The sequence below is a fragment of the Maniola hyperantus genome, chromosome 2 (assembly GCF_902806685.2).
Source record: "Maniola hyperantus chromosome 2, iAphHyp1.2, whole genome shotgun sequence".
In the NCBI taxonomy this organism is placed as follows: Eukaryota; Metazoa; Arthropoda; class Insecta; order Lepidoptera; family Nymphalidae; genus Maniola; species Maniola hyperantus.
Window position 1 is genome coordinate 4,794,405 of NC_048537.1, and position 19,536 is coordinate 4,813,940.

Here is a 19,536-nt window from a genome sequence, read left to right on the forward strand (position 1 = left end):
TAAGACAAATATTTTCTGTAAGTGGAAAAATATCTAGGTATATGAATATTTGATATTCATATTTTCTAAATACCCTACATAACAATTCATGGTGAAGAATCCTCCAAAAATATTTTAATCCTTGAGCTACTTACTAATTGATGCCCGTTTGACACACTGACCCAGAGAAATAAGTGTACGAAATCGATGCGCTCTGCAGTTGAACCAAAACTACAGGTCGCACCTATTCACACAACTATTGTTCATATTTATATCGAAAGCAATCATATACAGAATAGACCAGTTGGTTCGCGCAACAGGAACATGGCGCATGCCCGAAATCACGCGATTGCGCGTCGGCGCACTCACCTCCAGTGCCGTTATCAATGTCGAGTGCTTACGAGAACAAGGTTCCACATATCCGTGATAATATCCCCTAAAATAGTTCATTAATTCGTGTCTATTAAGATATACCAACATGAAAGTGGTTTAAACGTAAACAGTACAGTAGGTGATAAAATTGGGTGTTTCTAATGTGCTACCGTGTTTGGATTTCGACTTTAATCCTGCTTCTTTTGTCCCTGGACTCCAGAGATTGTTCTTCCAGTATACAGTATGACGTGCCTACTAAAATATCCTTTAATACGTAAGTACCTTTATTTTTATTGAGAAAAATGATCGATTATGCATTTTATCATCAACTAATTAATTTATCTCATAGAACTTTTATCTACCTACTGTAAAATTACAGATCTTAAAAAATTATAATAATTAATTTAAAATTATTGTATCAGGACACCAAGACGATTTTATTTTACTATTAGGTATCAGCTAATTAAGTTAGTTAACACTTAATTATATCAATATATTCAATATTCAATCAAGCCTCAATAACTCAACGGTTATAGGAGCGGACTGAAATCCGAAAGGTCGACGGTTCAAACCCCATCCGTTGCACTATTGTCGTATGTACTCCTTCGCACAAGCTTTATGCTTAGTTGGAGGGGCAAAGGGGAATGTTAGTCATGATTAAAATGGCTAATATTCTTTGAAATATTTTAACCTGATACATTATTAAAACTTTAAGAGAGTATGTTTTAAATGGTACAAATACATTCTGCTAATATTAAATCATTCCGTAGCGTACAAGCATGGGCAGTTAAACTTGGAACTGAACTTTATCACTTTGGAGAATTTATTACGAGAAAGAAGGAAGTGCAAGATGTAAGAATGTTTCTATCCATTGTATTCTAGTCATGTTTCTATTGTCAAGGAAGATATACATAAACTTGTTTTTAGAGCTTCAAGTCCGCGCAAATCGAGTCAAGAGACGGTGAGAAGTTGGTCCAGAGTATGGCAGACGATATTCGAGCTATGATGGAACTCAAAATTAGTGCCGTCAAAAGGATAGTGGAAGCGGCTGAAAACATGGCCTTTGACAAACAAAATGAGCCTGTCCCAGAAGATTTTCAATTTTTTAACAGCAAAGAAATGGAAGACTTGTACGATGACATGTCATTGACTACAACGCCCGAACCTGACTTCACTATGGAGAACTGGATAAATCGACCGGCATCAAAGAACATGCATTTGAATCAGAACCACCACTTTTCTCATATACCCGTCAACACTAATTTTAGTAGCGTGCACGTTCCTACAAATGTTTACGCCTGGGGTTAGTACGAGTAATAGGAGATCAATTAATTTATTATTTTGAGTCATATTTTGCAAATCAGCGCTGTATGCTCTTGTGTACAAGGCATACAGCATTGTGCTGAGCTGGAACTTTTGTCGGGTTCGGCGACATGACAGTTTATTTCGGCGCTTTTTGTGTTTGAGACATTCTGGGTTTAGTGCTCAAGTGGAGGAAACGTCAGGATAACCAACTTTTAGGTATAATATGTAATGTGTGGCACAATTTCGTAAATAAACTTTTTTTTCATTCTTTCTTTCAATCAATATGTATACAATATGTATATAATTCACATTATTTTAGCTCCTGATGTCATCAAAGGGATTCACTGGTCAGAAGGTTTAGATACACATTTCATCAACAATTACCAGAGCGACCCGACACTATCGTGGCAGTATTTTGGAAGCTCGACGGGATTCATGAGACACTATCCTGGTGCGATTACTTACTTTTATTTATCCAATTAGCTTATTCCCACGACTTCGTTCGCGTGGACTACACAAATTTCAAATCCCTATTTTACCCCCAGTCAGTCAGTCAGTCAGTCAGCTTTTCTTTCTATATATCCTGTATGTAACCAGAACGCTGGCAAAAACGAAGACAGGTGATAGTACTGTACTGATGATTACTGATACGACACTACGAAAAAAAAGCGAAAAAAATATAAAAAAATGCTATAATTTTGTAAAAGTTTATGATATATTGCAAATAAAATATCTGACTGACGCTAGAGGTCAACGAACGTTGCGTAAGTAGGCCACTCGGGGTTAATGCCGCGACGTAGGCAGGGCGTTGAGTTTTGCACGTTATACATTGCGGGTTTGAAAAATACTAAATCACTAAAACTACAAAACGAGGCGAATGTTTATTGGTATTGGATTGTGTTTAGACAGTATAACAATAACGCTAAGTTTTTACTAGCGTTCTGGTTACATCCTGTATATATAGATGAAATACAAGTAACGCAGTAGAAGCTCAGAGTACAATAGTCACAAAACCTATACATTATTGGTAACCTCATCTAATGTTTATGTCCAGCAATGAAATGGCGAGCAGATCCTGTAGACATATACGACTGTCGAACAAGAGCCTGGTACATGGAAGCTGCGGCGAGTCCGAAAGATGTAGTTATTTTGGTCGACCGGAGTGGTTCTATGACTGGTCAAAGAAGGGATATAGCAAAGCATGTAGTCACGAACATTTTAGACACTCTTGGAAATAACGATTTTGTTAGCGTAATGACATTTGCTGATACTGTAGAAGAAATTGTTCCTTGTTTTGAAGATTCTCTTGTTCAAGTACGTACTTAATTAGTTCAAGTATGATAAGTCATACATCGTCTTTAAATTTTGTTACATGCATCTATCATATACTAATACATGTTTATTTCTAGGCAACACTTGCAAATCTTCGCGAATTAAAACTGTCTTTAGATAATTTTGAAACCATGGAAATAGCAAACTTTTCAGCGGCACTGACCAAAGCGTTCGAACTTCTTGAAATTTATAGAAACAATAGCGGTGGAGCTAATTGTAATCAGGTACTTAATATTGCAAATATCAGAATTGAGATAATGAATAAATCATTTGTAACTTGTCTCAATCATATCATTTTAATTGCCAGGCTATAATGTTGGTCACTGATGGGGTTCCATACAATTACAAGGAATTATTCGAGAGGTACAACTGGAAATATGATACCCCAGTGCGAGTTTTCACGTACCTGATAGGTCGCGAGGTAAAGGTAGTACCACTCCAGGTATTACTGTGTGTTGTAGTCATTGTGCGACCTGCATAATGCCTTCCTTATCGTACCTTCTACCAGTACACCTTGAATGTGGTACTCTTCTTTCTTCTATTCTACCATGTCTAAGTCACGTTACATGTCCAACAACCATCTTCCATTTGTGCCGCTTTTCTTATAAGCTTTTTTAGTGGATAACTGTAGTTTAATTTTGTAAGTTGTAGTTGTTTTTGTAGTTTTCTATTTTTGTACTTCGCATGTTTAATTGTCTTGTTCCCAAATCCTGTTTGAGTTTTTGTACGTGTGGTTTGATAATAAAATTACTCGTGTATATTTTTAAAACTAATTTTGATGACGCAGTTAAGTATACCTATTTTTTATATTATTTTTGATGCCGTAAAACTAGTTATTAACGTATTGTATTTTTATGGTTAGAAAAATGTTATGATTTAGTTTGATAGCGCCTTAGTTTCCTACAAATAGATAATGGAGATTTATTTCAAATAGTTTAGTCTTATTTTATGGCTTAAATAGATAATAGAAATATTCGTTTAGTAAAAAAGAAAAATTGTAGCCTTTTATTTGTCGCTTTTTCACGAGGCTGCATCAGTCATCATATCACTCGTATATAGGGGACGAGCACTGTGACAACAATGTTTTGAGTATCATAATATCTGATGAGGTTGTACCAGGTGGCGGATGTGAGAGAAGTGAAGTGGATGGCGTGTGCGAACAAAGGGTTCTATGTGCATCTGAGCACATTGGCAGAAGTTCGAGAGAGAGTACTGGAACATGTCAACGTGCTTGCGAGACCCCTGGTACTGCAGCGAGAGAAGCATCCTGTTGTATGGACTCCTGTTTACGCTAATGTTACGGTAATATTTTGATATTTTAGATCATCATCCCCCTTATTTTCATCTTTACTTCTCTGCAGCAGGCGGCACCTTTCTTGCCGCTAAATATAGTCCATGGAACGAGATTTTACGCTGCTTGATAGTTATATGTCTTTTTTTGCATTCGGGCAATAACCTCAGCGTTAGACACCTTAGCCGTCCAGCATCATCCCCTAGATGTAGTTTTGTTAGGTAAAAGACGAGGGTGTTTCATATTATTACGTAATTTTTAGGATCCAAAAGTGGCAGATTACTTGTGGGAACAACGGGAAAGGGCAGAGCAAAAGGAACGGTTTATGAGTCAACGACGAGACAAAGTACTCTTCAATTCGGAACAGGAGCAAAATAGAAGATGGAAAATAACGCAGGTAGAATTAAATTAAATTTAGATATTCCTATCTGATAAATTTGAAGTAATTTAAACTAGAAGTAAGTTAGTATGCCTCTATAACACCTGTGGACTGTTTGTTGATATAATAATAAGTCAAAAAATTATGTTTTGGATTCCAGATGAAACAGGGTCAGTATAGTGAGCTTGGGAATTCGAAATATCAATTGATGACTTCTGTTTCGATGCCTGTTTACGATTTGCGACATAACGAGGTACGTTCCCGTTTACATTTTTAAAGCCTTTTATTTACTCTACTTGTCCCCTCTAAATGGTTTGGATACTGAAAAAGAGGCTACTCATTTTATTGAACTTCAGTGGATCAACATTAATTAAATTTATGAATCAAATGACTACAGAAATGGTTAGTCTCTTTATAACAATTTAAACCAATTTTTCCAAATTCTTTTATGCATGACCGAGAAAGACTTAATAATGAAGATTTTTACAGATTGGTTAATTATAAGTTTTCTTCTAATTGGACGTAAGCTATCCTTTATTGTTGTACACTATTTCTATGATCTTTATATTTCTTCTTCATGATTTGTATGTTTCATAATCAACTACCTTTTAATAATATTCAGTTTTGTTTGATGGTTTCCCCTCAGAACATCACAGAGAATGTACTGATAAATGAAGCTTACTGGGTATCAGTTACAAAAGAGGTACTACACTTAGAAAGTTTTGACGATTTTAATGTAAAGTTTTTGCAAGATACAAGACATTTTATATAATTTAGTTTTTGGATTTCAGTAACGGTAAATTCTTATTTGGCCCCGTTAGCGATGCATCTGTCCTCGATAGATGTGACCGCGCCGCGGTCTCGGTCGCTACTGACCGAACGATGTGTTGTTTAACCCTTTTGGCTTACCGTAGTATAGTAGTTCTACTAGATAGTAGGCGTAGACCAATAGGGTGTTATGAATTAACTTTTCTATCAGTTATTAAGGTTACTACTTTTGTGCAAAAATTATCATCTATATTACGCACACTATCTAATCGATAAAACGTATTTTTGCCTGATTTTAGTATGTCTTCGTAGAGACATTTTTAAAGATTGACTTGTATTATGAGAGTAAATGTAAATATTTTTCATTAAAATTTTATGCAGCCCGCCACGAGAGACGAATGGGGCTTTTGTTACTTGAGTATATATTAAGTTAAAAGTACTGTTTCTAAGAATGACAAAACTTTTGATATACTAAATATATTTTAGTGTAAATATAAGTTTTCTCATTAATAGAGGAGATATTTGATTAGAGCAGGTTGTTACAATGCATTTACCTATATGTTGTTAATTTTATTGCATTCGTACGTCAACAACCAATCGCAGTCCGTAGAGGAGAACGGCCAAAAGGAGGTAGGCACACGCTCTCATAGACTTGCTTGATTGATGACGGATGATTGGTGATGTAAGACTTCTTATGATATTAGTACTTATTGTGACCAAAACCGAACACTTGTTTCAACGCGATATAATATAATATACAAAAACAACAGATATCAGAAAGACTATCGATGAGAGAATCGTTACGCAGTTCATTAGGAGTAATAATAAACTTAGTTCATATATTTATTATATGATTAATAATTTACAATGTCAACAGATTCTTACAATGGACCGGAAAGGTTACCAACTACCAGCCCATCTAGAACGTAGTGGGTTTTAGTTTAAAGTGTAGTGTTTTTGATGAAATATATACCGTAATTTTTGATTGTGTAGAATGCTAGAACCTGTAATGAAGAATAATTTTATTAGACATCTTCAAATCAAGTAGTTCGTAAGCATATTTATACTAACGGGGCGTAGATGCTAGACGAAAATAATATTTGCTAGAGATAAGCAAACTTTTAAATATTTTCGATTATTTAGTAGAAATTAATGATAAAAATACCTAAATCGGTTGAGTAGTGTCATAACTTTATTTATGCATTAAAGTATATTTTATAATATCTAATAACCATAACATACCATTTTTGGATGTGTAGCAACTTTTCTTGGATTTTTCGTGATTGTTTCTATATTCACACATTCACATTTTAATAGAAATTCCTATGAACTTGACCGATTATTTTACAGAGCAGTTGTTAAATGCTTACAGATGCGTATCGCCAGATTATTAGGCGTCGCAGGAACAGATGTTCCTCTGTCAGAAATCCAAGCATTGATGACACCATACAAGGTAAATATATATATATAAAAGGAAAAGCTGACTGACTGACTATCAACATACAGCTTAAAACTACTGGACCAATCGGGCTGAATAGACATCCGCTAACAAAGGATTATTGAAAATTCAACCTGTAAAGGTGTAAAATAGGGATTTGAAATTTGTGTAGTCCACGCGGACTAAGTCGCGAGCATAAGCTAGTAAATTAATAAACACACTCAATTATAGAAGGATTATATTCGACTTGTCTTCAAGGATGCTGTCTGCTGAGATTACAAGGAAAGTCTTTAATGGGATATTTTCTATGATACAGGTCGGGGTAAATGGCTACGCGTTCATGGTAACAAATAACGGATATATTTTAATACACCCAGATCTGAGGCCTGTTGTAAGTACCTATTTCTATACGTTATCTAAAGGTATCGATTTTTTTAATATGTACTGAGCACTTCTTTGATCCCGTGTCGTATATTCGCAGTTTCAGCAGATATTAAAACCGAGTTACAACAGCGTAGATATGATTGAAGTTGAACTTTTTGATGATGACCGAAGTCCACGGAACTTCAGCAAAGAATTGACAGCGGTAAGTCCTATCCACAGATTTAAGCAACTGTCTCCTTAAAACACTGCTAAGTTAACTTCTATTGTACTTTCTTTTTCTGAATCTTTTTTTCAGCTCAGAAAAGAGATCATCGATCAGAAAACTGGGAACAAAATGATGAATGTGAAATACCATATGGAGGATATGGTAAGACAATAATATTTCTTAACTTATTCGAATTCAGCAAAACTTTTGTAAGAAAACTTGCCGAAGTATTTGGAAGCCTAACGAATCATTAACCCAAGAAAACTCCTACTATTACGTGATTAATGGATAGGGGTCATGATCCTCAGCAATGAGGAACATGACGCAAAGAGATGCCAAGATGAATGAATGAACGAAAAATTAACCAAACATTAAAAATTCCTTATATGTATGAAATTACCTCAATACACTAATTTTTAGAAACGGGTGTCCCGAGGCAAGAGACACTACTACTGGACCGGCATTAGCGATTCACAGTTTACTCTAGTGGTTTCCATTCCGGAGAATTACGGCCGCCATCGGATCACACCGCCTCCTACAGATGATATTCACCGACTGTCTTTGACGTCGAAAAATATCTCCGCTAGGCAGTATTTGTACGAAAAATGGAGCGTCCATCCGGATTGGTAATTTAAGTAACCTATTTGACCATATACCCTCATATACCCACAATATCGAATCACCAAGGACGACAGCTATCGATTTTATAATATATCCAAATTAAGGCTTCTCATTTTACCTAATTAGTCGAAACTCTTCTTATAATACGGTATTATACACCACGCGAGAAACAATCTAAAAATGTATAAGCAAGATAGTATTAGCAATGAGCAATCGAAAAAAATGTTGATTTCAGTTTATAAAATTATAAAATGAATTTTTTAATTCTAATGATTTCACTTTTCTATCTGTTCTACAAAATATCCAAATCGCATGATACCGTAGGCGCCATGTTAATTCCGACTGTGACGTCACATAGAATGAAATCGTGATGTATTTCACTAAGAAAACACCGTTGCTTATCAATCCGTGTGACGTCATCACAGCTCATGAACCTAAAAAGATAACGGGTAGCGTTTTCGCGGCGTTTGAAATGCAAAATTTAAATGAATTTTTATTGCACTTATAGATTGAATAAAAATTTAGTAACTTTTCGGTAGTTTATAATCACTTTAGGATCAAATTAAGACACTTTTCAAAAAAGGGTAAAATACCATTTGCAGTTCCTGTTTTTAGTAATATTTATATATTTGGATAACCTTTCTAGGCTATACTGCCGCCACTATGAGCGAACATTCTCATCTCCTGAGGAAGAGCTATCGTATTTCCTAGAAAGGGTTGCGAAACCCGGTTGGCGTTGGCCGGCGAAACCGAGGCCGCCTGAACACCACAAAAATAAAGGTCACGAGAGACACAATGAAGGTAATTTTTTTTTCAGCAAATAATAGTGTACCTACCTCATGATTAGGTTGAACTGCTAAACCTAAAGGTATAATAGATGAACTATATTGGTTCTGACTTTAAAATGTGGAGATTATATTTTGGAGTTAAAATTAAAATTCTCGCTTTTAGGTTCAGAAGTGAGGGAAAGAAACAAGGCGCCTAATGTAACACCACGAAATGAATATTATTGTAAGTTACTTCGTACAACATTAAAAAGGTCAACTTTAAAAAAGTTTATTTAATATTGATGAACTATTATAAATACTATCTGTCCCGGCTTACTCCCGTGTGTAGTCGACGTTAGCCCGACTAGTTTCGAACCCATACGGGGTCCTTTTTCAAGGGAGTCCGTCCCGCGGCGGCGCGGGCGCCGCGGGACTAGTATTTATAATGGAAATCACTCACGGTAGTTTAAACGCTAAAATTGATGAACTAGTTTGATATCGGGCAACAAAATAAGTTATTGCTAATGATACACTTGAAGGTGATGCTCGCGACTTTTTAATTTTTGTATGTTTAAAAATAGCGTTTTAATTTGATATTTAACAGTCAACTAGTTTCATCTTTTATAAATTTAAAGATTTTGATGCAGATAAGATAGGTATATTTAAATATTTTTGGTAGGCGATCATGGATTAATGCAGGCAATGGTGTACGACGCCAGGAACACGGCGTGGTTTAACAAAAGCATATCAGAATCAGCGTCGGATGACAAAGCGTAAGTGAACATTAGTTATTACTAGCATTGTATAGTTTGAAAGTAGAGAAAAAGAAAGTTCGGCAATTTATAGTTCAAAATGATGCCTTATCTACCGTCATCAAGAGGAGATTATGGACAAAGATTTGAAAATGTGGTGCCACATTCTGCAATCTACCTCTAGGTACATCGAAACAAACAATATTTTTACAACTTAGGTACTTATTCAAGTTCACATATGAAATCTTAACTACAATAGTATACCTACATAGGTGTTTTCTTAAATTCTCATCATCAAATATGTGTTGAATGATATCATAAACTCATATTGCAAAATATTTTATGTTATTACCTATCTGCCTGGATAGCCCATTGACAAAAGTGATTGGATTGCTGCCGAGGTAAAGTATATACATACTCGTATAATGGACAAATACATGTAAACATAGTTTTTTAAGTTTTATAAAGCAATAAGCTAGTAAAATATAATATGCAGACGAAATTGATGCTCCCCAATCGACTTCTAGCATTTACAAAAATGTCTTGCCAGGACAATGTTTTCGTTTAACAAAATTATAGCGTGCGAAACGTACCAAAACAAGGTTTTGGTGTGGTATTGTTTTTCAAATAAAAATATTTAAATGTTTTTCGTATTATCCTAATCATTTTACATGCTCACAAGGACTGTAAGTTTTGAGGTGGTTACTATTATTTTGTAATGCAGCCATTGGATTTCGTAAGGTGTCTGTATACTGTCGTGTTAATACAACGCATTCCAGGAAATGTCAAGGGCGCACTGATAACAGAAATCGTCATCATGTCAAAAAGGCCGAAAAAACTTTTTGAATAATCCACGGTGGCAGCTTCACTTCGTATCGTAATCAAATAAATAACTGTTTTAGTTAAAGATAAGGTCATGTGTGCCGAATGCCAGTTGACTTGTGGGCAAAATCTGTTTCTTTCTGGAGTCGCCAGAATCATCAACGCCAGCGTGGCAGGACGAAACGACGATGGCGTGATGAATTAGATTCTACAGCTAGGTGGCCCGAAGAGGCACAGAATCTGGAGGTGCAGAAAAATTGGAAGGAGGCCTTTGCCCAGTCATAGATTAAAGATACGATACCTTGAGTTCAGCTCTAACAAAAATGTCCTCAAATGACTGGTTGATTTGAACCTGTCTATAAAATGCATCAGTTAAAAATTTGACTGTTCCTCAATATACTCGTTTGGTCGTAGGACGGAGTTCATCCAACGTTTTGGCTATATCACCGCATTCCTCGCAACTCACAGTGGCCTCACGAGATGGCAAACGCATCCTCCTAAGGATCACGATGACAGGTAAGGCCTTTGAAACAATAACATTTTACATTGAAAAACCATCCAGCATATTTTACATAACTAGGTACTTTTATGCACAATCCCACGATCTGGTTAACTAACTCCTTTCTCCAGGTTGTCTTCGTCAGGTTGTTTTAAGAGATTGTTTTGGTAATAAGACCGTTTCTATATACCTAGCCTATTTTGTTTCTTTTCTTGTTTATATTGTTTCCTAAGTTATAAGTTATAACTACTTGTACATCAATTTAGTGAGTAGGTAGGTAGGTAGGTAGGTAGAGGTAGGTAGGTAGGTATAATCTTATTACTTCGTTTTTCCAGGAATGAGTTCGGCAAGCAATTTCCTCGTGCAATAGATGAAGTCTGGTACCGTCGTGCTGTCGAGCAGCACTATGTGGATCCCCTCAGTTTTGTATACAGCGTGGATTTAAGCACAGAGAAGTTCCCTCTCAACGTAAGCAACGCTATGGTGACTGCTGCTCACGCAGTATTCCACGGAGATGGCCATCGAAAGACACCAGCCGCAGTGGTCGGGTTTCAGTTCAAACACGAACGTCTTTCCGAGTGGTTCCAGAATATAACGTCATCCGTACGTGTAATTGTCTACTAGTTATGATGCTCCATAAAAAAGCAGTTAATGACGATACAGTACCCGGCAGGAAATATTGTACATCGACCTTTAGAAAGAGATAGCGGTTTCGAAGAGCGTTGTCTCTGTCGTTGAGAAAACGTCACATAGGTATGAGTGACAGAGACAACGCTCTGCGAAGCCGAAATCTCTTTCTAAAGGTCGATGTACAATATTTCCTGCCGGGTACTGTACCTATTTTTATTATATGCATGCATGCTTATGGATATGTCTTTTCAATAAAAAAATTGATATTTTATCCTTTTTCTCTCTTTAGTGCGAACACAGCAAGGAATGTGTAACGTGTAACGTCACAGACAACTGGGACTGTTATTTAGTGGATAGTAATGGTTGGATAATCGTAAGTGAGGATAGCACTCAGACGGGGCAATTTTTTGGAAAGGTACGATGAAACAATAAACCTGTCTTAAATAAAGATGGTCACGATTTTAATTATCTGCTTATCTTGCAGATACGACCAGATATAATGATGAAACTGGTGGAAGAAGAAGTTTTTAAAACAGTCCACATTATAGATTATCAAGCTGTCTGCTTTAGAGAGAAGAAGATTTCGAATCCTGCATCTGTGATCCTGACGGTAAAATTGATGTTGTCCATAATGATGATGTAAATAAGATTTTTTGAAAACCCTACTAATTACCACAAATATTTATTAATTTCAGCCTCTTGAAAATTTGCGTCTGATAATGACTTTTTTTATCACCACGACGATTTGGTTTTACAACTCGATTGCACTCAGTTTAGCTCAAGCGTCGAGCTATACGTTTGACTACGGTATGTTTCCAAAATCTTTTATCACTATCCATACTCAATGTTCCATTATGTATGTTGCATTCTCGTTGCATAACCAATATGTTACATAGAAATAAAGACGACTTGAGTTAGTAAATAAATTATTTGCAAATCGATGTTGCTCTTGGGCGTTGTCAGCATGAACGTACAAATAGCATGACAACGGGCGCTGCAACAGACAGTGTATTTATTTAAGTGATTGTTGTAAAAAAATATAATATGTTGATTACGCTGTTGGTTAATGTTGCATTTGCGGCGTTGTTTAAAACGATTCACAAACAAAAATGTAACATGAAATCAATTCTTTTTACATCTTTGATTTAAAAAATAGGAAAAAACAAAGTTAACAATGTGAAGCTTTAAAAATAGTTAAAATCTTTTTCTTTGCTAACTTCTGACTTCTCACAATAATTTCAAATCACTGACGCACAACTAGGATTAAATATGCATGCGAGTGGTCTATACTTAACTCGGGGTTCTTTTAGTTCATAGCAACATCAAAATTCTCTCATGGAGTCATCAATTGGATGTAGCCAAATGTTTAATGACAGTAGTAACGACTCCATCTTATTTTCAGAGTTTGTTTCAACCACTGGTGAGTTTATAGATCGAACACAGTAGAGTGTTGCTCTCTGGCACAGATGGATTTTTCCAATAACATTCTTTGTTATATTTTATTTCAATGTTGACCCGTAGATACTAATTTGGAATGTGCATGTTTCATACATTAACCTGCCCCATTTTGCCAAAAACAAATTTGAAGCCATTTGTGGATCTACAAAAACATTTTAGAATTGATTGATTGATTTTCATAGTTGCGGGTGTGTGATTTGTGTGGTTATTATGCATGATGATAAAGAACATCTGGTATGCTTTCTGCCGAATTTATGTGCTACACCTTAGGCGCAAATAGAATTACTTAATGGTTTTTTGTAATGATTCTTAAATATAATAAAATTATTTTCATTATGTTCAGTTCAAACTGCCATATTATCATCGTTAATTTAATTTACGATGGCATGTAATGTTTGAATTCTGCTAAATTATATTCTCCTATAAGCTTTACGTCATTCCAAGATATTTGTCTGTTTATCATGTATATTTTTTTACTTATAGTTGGTACGATAAAATTTTATTCAACCCTTTTCACACCTATTTTTTTCATATTTACCTTGTTTAGGAATCAGTAAAGTCCATTAGAAAAAAAAAAAAAAAAATTATTACGAAACAATTATTCATCTGCATGTAGGTCACTGTGCTAATATATCATGTTAGTAACATATGCTTCATACGCAGGGTCTTACCAATACGAAAACGACGAAACCGACGACCCGACGATGATCAAACCGGCGACGACAAGAATGCTCGAAAGGGACTTCGAGAAACTTGTTCTGATAAATAGAACAAGACCAACACCGTGCGATAGAGAAATGTATCTTTACCAATTGGAATACAAGAATCTTGACGAGAAATTGAACAAGCCGGTGAAAGAGTGCGACAGACCGTTCTACGCGCAGCTGGTGAATTACACAAACATGTTGCTGGTGGTGGTCGATGCGATGTGCGCTAAGCAGGACGTGCCGATATACCCGATAGACGCGACAGAAGTTCAGTACAATGAGTCCCTGCCATGCTTGAAGCACATGCATCCATTGTACAGGAAGCAACCGAATTCTTGCATTCGAAACCATACGGAGGTAATTGAGTACATCTCTTTTTTTATATTGAAAACTAGATGATACCCGCGACTTCATCCGCATGGATTTAGGTTTTTAAAAATCTCGTGTGAACTCTTCGATTTTCCGGGATAAAAGTAGTCTATATCCGTCATCAGGATGCAAGCTATCTACCTTTACCTGCCGATTAGAATGACGCCCGCAACTTTGACCATGTGGATTTAGGATTTTTAAAATACCCGTGGGAACTCTTTGATACTCCGGGACCGAAAGTAACCTATGTCGTACCCCGGGATGCAAGCTATCTCAGTACAGTACTCGACAGGAAATATTGTACGTAGAACTTTAGAAAGAGGTAGCGATTTCGTAGGGCGTTATCTCAATCGTTGAGACCGACAAAACGTCACATAGGTATGACTGACAGAGACAACGTTCTACAAAGCCGAAAACTCTTTCTAAAGGTCAATGCCGGCCTGTACCAAATTTCGTCAAAATGGTTAAACGCATGAGCTGTGAAAAGCTAGCAGGCATACAGACACACTTTCGCTTTTATATGGTATGTAGTATCGATAACCAAGGTAAGACGTAAAGCTTTTCCAAATAAACATACAAGTTTACTTTATGACAAGAAAATACTTAACTATAACTACTCATTTGGAAAATTTTCAGGAGAGCAACATCGACATGTGTGGTCGCGGTAGTCTACGCTCTAACTTCCCATGGATACCACTGAGTGTAGTTTTTCTGATTCGATACTTTTAAAGTAATAACTTAGCCAAAAAATCCATCTATTGTGCCCAAAAAAATTATTTCCAATTAGTAAATGTTATTGCTATTCCAATAGTTGAAACGAGTTAATTTTATGGTGAAATATTTAATTTCGTTTCTTGGTAGTCATAGTTTATAATTTTAGAGAAAAAATATACATGTCATATCACATATCAGTTACGTTATAAGAATCAATATTGTTGTAAACCTACTTACTACAACCTTCCATGTTAAGTAAGCCATACCCAAGGATGAGTGTACCACGTAAGTTTGCCAACAGAATTAACAAGCTATGTTAAGCTTATAACTTATTCCTTGTTCTGTGGGTTAACTTTATACCTACGGGATGAAAAAATTCTGTGTATGCTGTGTATATTCTATCTGAGTGGGTTGAGGGTTTGCTAAAATCCGTAGTTTCATAGTATTCTAATTAGAAGATGGTCATGGTTACGCCGTACCTAAATCATATCAATCATAATGTTATCTATCTATCTATACAGGTATATTAAATTTCAAATTGCATATTTACAATGTTTTTATTTAAATTTTATAGAAGGTACTGTTTTTCAACAAAATGATTTGGTTGTTGATTCACTCCATCCTGGATTTTTTTAAACTGGGATCGGAAGTGTTTTGTGATTCCGTCATATTCTGTTATGTTTTAAAAAAGAATTTGTAATGTAGTAAATTGTACTTTACTTAGGTTGTATAATGCCGCTGATTCTGATGTTTTTCGCTAAACTAAATTTAGAGTACCTGCATCCTTTTCTTTTAAATATTGCTAAAAAAGGACGGAACATGAATTTTACATTTAAAGACTCTAAATTTTAGTGCACGCTACAAATTTAAACGATACGCTCGTGACTGGTAGCTAAAGTCACGAGGTTTGATGGCTCTAAATTAAACTTTAAACTGTCAAACTATGTCTGTCCTTTTCATAATATATTAGTAAGAAGAGGATGCGAATGCTCTAAAATTTAGTTGTGCTCAGAATCAGTACCAATGTAAAGTTTAAGGATGAAACAATTCTCAATGTTTAGTGTTTTGAATCTCATAAGTTAAGTGAAAATATAAATGTTTTTAAAATATACCAATTGCAAATATTTAAAGTTTTGAAAGTGGTTTCCCTTTCCTTTATAAAAATTGTGATTCATTTGGTACAAAATAAATATTTATTGTATTTTCATAGTGTTTTATTTTGTAGTAACTAAAACAATTATTTATCAACTAAATTATATACAGTCTAGGTAATCAGTGTTTCTATTTTCGACGTCATTACTTCCGAATTAATTTAAACAACTTGAATCAAAAAGCAAAATCATTATTTTTACATTAAGAATATCTTTGCCAAACATATTACTAAGAACATTTTGAAGACAATCCAAAATTTATCAGCAAACTTTTTTACATTAGGTATTGAGTTTTACAAATAATTGAAACATAAAATAACTATATTAAAAGTTAAAACTCACCAATATTTAAAATTTTGTTTATTTCAGTGGTAGGTACTTATAGTAATTCCTATTTTTACTAGAGTATTAACTTTTTCCACTAGTCTCAGCTTTGTACCTGGCAATAAAATCATTAACCTCGGTCATAATAGCCTGGTATCTCTGCTGCCTCAGTAGAGACTCTTGCAGTTGCTCAAGCGGTTCACTTCCTTGCATGAAGGTCTTTAAACTGTGTGTAGTACCACCTCCTTCTCTGTGTTCAGTTACTCTGTCCTGCGGGTAGTTGTATGTTCTTATCTTTTCATTTCTATTACCCTGACCGATCTGAAAGGAATAATGTTTAATCAGAAGGATGACTTGAAGGATTTCATTCTTACCCATGTTAGGGTAAGTTTATAGTTTTAATCCGTACTAATAATATTCTAAATGCGATAATATGTTTGTTTGTCTTGTCACTTATAGAATATTTCACTTTTCACGTAGAGGACACTTAAATTATCCGAGGCTTTGCGCTCTTAACAGGATTAGATTGAGGTCAAAAAAGTTATTTTAATTATTGACTTTACAGCTCTACCCTTTGGAGCCTAAAGGGTTTTGAGTGTTATCAAGGTTGAAAGTGAAGTTATTAATAAATCTAAAGTCAGTCAGCTTTTCCTTTTATACATTTAATGTACATATAAAAGGTAAAGCTGATTGACTGACTGACTGATCTATCATCTCAAACTACTGGAAGGATCGGAATCAAAATTGGCATACAGATTGCTATTATGACGTAGGCATCTGCTAAGAAAGAATTTTTGAAGATTCAACCGCTAAGGGGGTAAAATAGGGGTTTGAAATTCGTATAGTCCACACGGTCGAATAACCTAGTTGAGTTATAATTACCTGTGATTTCCTTTCACTGTTAATTTTAGATGACTGCTCCTCCTCTTGTTTCTGTAGCAAGAGTGTGCGTAACTTCTGCAGAGCAATCTGTTTGTTTTTAATTTGTGATCTACCCTCCTGACATTCTACCGCTGTACCTGTAAAACGATAGAAATACTTTTATAGATAAATTATTTGATTGAATACCAATGAAGCCTGTTAAGTAAGAGTATCTGAATTTTAATCCCACTAAGTTAATTAGGATATTACATTTTTCTTTACCTTTTAGAATTTAGAAACCTTTTAGAAATTTACAAAATCCATTTTTAAGGGAGGTCTATATTATAGGGAGAACCCTACTTGCAAAATCTTGTGTTTCTGGCCTCAACCACTTGAGCTATAATTGTTGAAGTCAGTTGATCAGTATATCCATTGGTATATATCATAGCTAATGCCTAATAGTAATGCATCTTGCACGCCACCTAGTGTATGTTGATGGAATGTCAGAAACTTTCACTAGCCAAGATAGCGAGCCCTAGCTGGTGAAATCCTGGCTTAAAGAACAACAGCAACACCAGGACACAAAGTTGCTCTGCGCCACACCTGAGTAAGGAGGCCAAGCCTCGAGGCCCGTACCCCTGTCTGGCCATTCCGACCAAACGGAGAAGACCCACACATCAAGTCCCTAACACAATTTTTGTGCATAGTCTCAACTGTCCTGAATTCATTTGTTTGAGCTATTGACCAGAAGACGGTTACAGGAAGATGGAAGAGGAAGGAGGAGGATCATGTTTGGTCATTTGGTGGCTTCTTCTTCTTCTCTCTCTGGGCTGGTTTCCGCACTTAAACGTTTCCGTCTGTTGTGCGTGCATTGCCCCACCCCACTGAAGTTGGTGGCATGCTGGTATGTTTTTATAAAGTGTACCTGTAGGAATATGGGTGATGCGCACAGCACTGTCCGTAGTGTTCACATGCTGGCCCCCAGCACCACTGGCTCTCTTAGTTTCAATGCTCAGTTCTCGCTCTGGTATATTCAGCTCTACATCGGAGGGCTGGGGTAGGACGGCCACAGAGACTGTGCTGGTGTGAATGCGGCCACCCTTCTCTGTGACAGGGATTCTTTGAACACGGTGAACTCCAGCTTCCATTCTCATTAGTTCAGGGGCACCTGTATGATACATAATATTAATTAATGTATGTGAATTTAGTGGTTAATAAAGTTTAGAGAGAAACATACATACAGAAACAACAATTTATTGCAACTAGGCTGACTCAACCCATTTAAAACAAATACTATGGGCTTAATATTTTATATATAATTAATTAATATTATTTCTAGGTTTGTTATGTAAGTTGTAATATTATTTCTTAGTTTGTTATGTAAGTAGGCTTTATCAGTTTACTTATGATATTTTGGGCAAGTTTCTTTGCTTCAACTGTGCCAAAATACTCTGTTTGAAATAGATTCAACCTCTTACCTAGTCCATTCACCAGAAAAGAAGCCTTCCTTATTCCTCCAAGATCAGATTTCTCTACAGATGCAATATCAACCTCCCAATCTTTATATCCACAATATGACTGGTACATTTCAAAAAGCTCCCTTGCAAAGAGCATAGCCTCCTGTCCGCCCGCTCCAGTTGTTACCTCAACTAGTACACCACCTTTGGTCAAAACTGGCTCAAGGAGTATTGACTGCAGTTCACTATCCACTTCTTTCATTCGTTTTAAATAAATATGTGCCTCCTCCTTGATCATTTGCTTTATTTCTTCATCTTGTCCGTCGCGCTTATTCAACTCTTTCAGAGAGTCTATGCTGTCGAAAAGAGCTATACGTTGCTCCAGGGCAAGTACTATAGGTTTTATTTCCTGAAGTCGCCTCGCTTCTTCAAAATTCCGGCGTGGTTTAGTTTCTAAATTGGCATGTTCTAGCATCAAACGATTAAGATAAGTTTGCACAGCCGGATCTGATAAATTGATTGAATTTTGCGCCGAATATCGACGGAGAGCCAAATTTTCTAACTTGTACAACGATCGGAAAAATGTAAATCTTGGTAAAGACATATTTGAAATTTTAAAGTTATACTTAGGTTATAGTGAGATTTCAAGAATTGTAGTTTTTTTTTTCTCTTTAGGAAAACTTAGGAAAATCCTCAGAATGGAAAATCCGGGAAAATCTGTTTATGAAAACTCAAAATCAAATCCATAGATAATATACTAATACATCAAATCAATCAAAACACAAACGTCAATTACGTAATTGACAGTTGACACTGACAATAACTTTGACACGGTACAGACTATATATAATTCCATAGAGTGATCACAAAATAAATAGTCTTTGGTTTCTTAGTCTAACAATTTTCAAGTTTTTTTGTACGCCTCACGCTTTTTCTGTGATGGTGTTTTTC

The 19,536-nt window shown here is 35.7% G+C and overlaps 2 protein-coding genes across 19 annotated transcripts; one reads left to right on the plus strand and one right to left on the minus strand.

Moving 5' to 3' along the window:
• Positions 1-213: 213 nt before the first annotated feature.
• Positions 214-15,997, plus strand: stj (voltage-dependent calcium channel subunit straightjacket). Of its 18 annotated transcripts, none has more exons than XM_069502523.1 (29): positions 214-625; positions 1,122-1,203; positions 1,279-1,654; positions 1,976-2,107; positions 2,711-2,970; positions 3,066-3,212; positions 3,296-3,415; positions 4,108-4,290; positions 4,542-4,676; positions 4,819-4,911; positions 5,305-5,360; positions 6,002-6,056; positions 6,799-6,879; positions 7,181-7,255; positions 7,346-7,450; positions 7,544-7,615; positions 7,874-8,079; positions 8,721-8,875; positions 9,026-9,085; positions 9,521-9,614; positions 9,962-9,994; positions 10,830-10,931; positions 11,250-11,517; positions 11,834-11,959; positions 12,029-12,154; positions 12,240-12,351; positions 12,947-12,964; positions 13,666-14,066; positions 14,715-15,997. In XM_069502523.1, the coding sequence occupies exons 1-29, from the start codon at positions 513-515 to the stop codon at positions 14,805-14,807; spliced, it is 3,879 nt and encodes a 1,292-aa protein (XP_069358624.1). In that variant the 5' UTR covers positions 214-512; the 3' UTR covers positions 14,808-15,997. The 18 variants fall into 18 exon arrangements, with proteins under 18 accessions (XP_069358624.1, XP_069358631.1, XP_069358642.1 ...); XM_069502530.1 differs by having other exon boundaries at positions 3,296-3,409; XM_069502541.1 differs by having other exon boundaries at positions 215-625; positions 5,305-5,361; positions 6,030-6,056.
• mRF1 (mitochondrial translation release factor 1) lies at positions 15,963-19,334 on the minus strand. Its single transcript, XM_034982846.2, has 4 exons — positions 18,607-19,334; positions 18,054-18,296; positions 17,150-17,286; positions 15,963-16,588 (listed from the first exon to the last, which is right to left on the minus strand). Exons 1-4 carry the CDS (start codon positions 19,187-19,189, stop codon positions 16,352-16,354), a joined length of 1,200 nt encoding a protein of 399 aa, XP_034838737.1. The 5' UTR covers positions 19,190-19,334; the 3' UTR covers positions 15,963-16,351.
• Between the last annotated feature and the right edge of the window lie 202 nt (positions 19,335-19,536).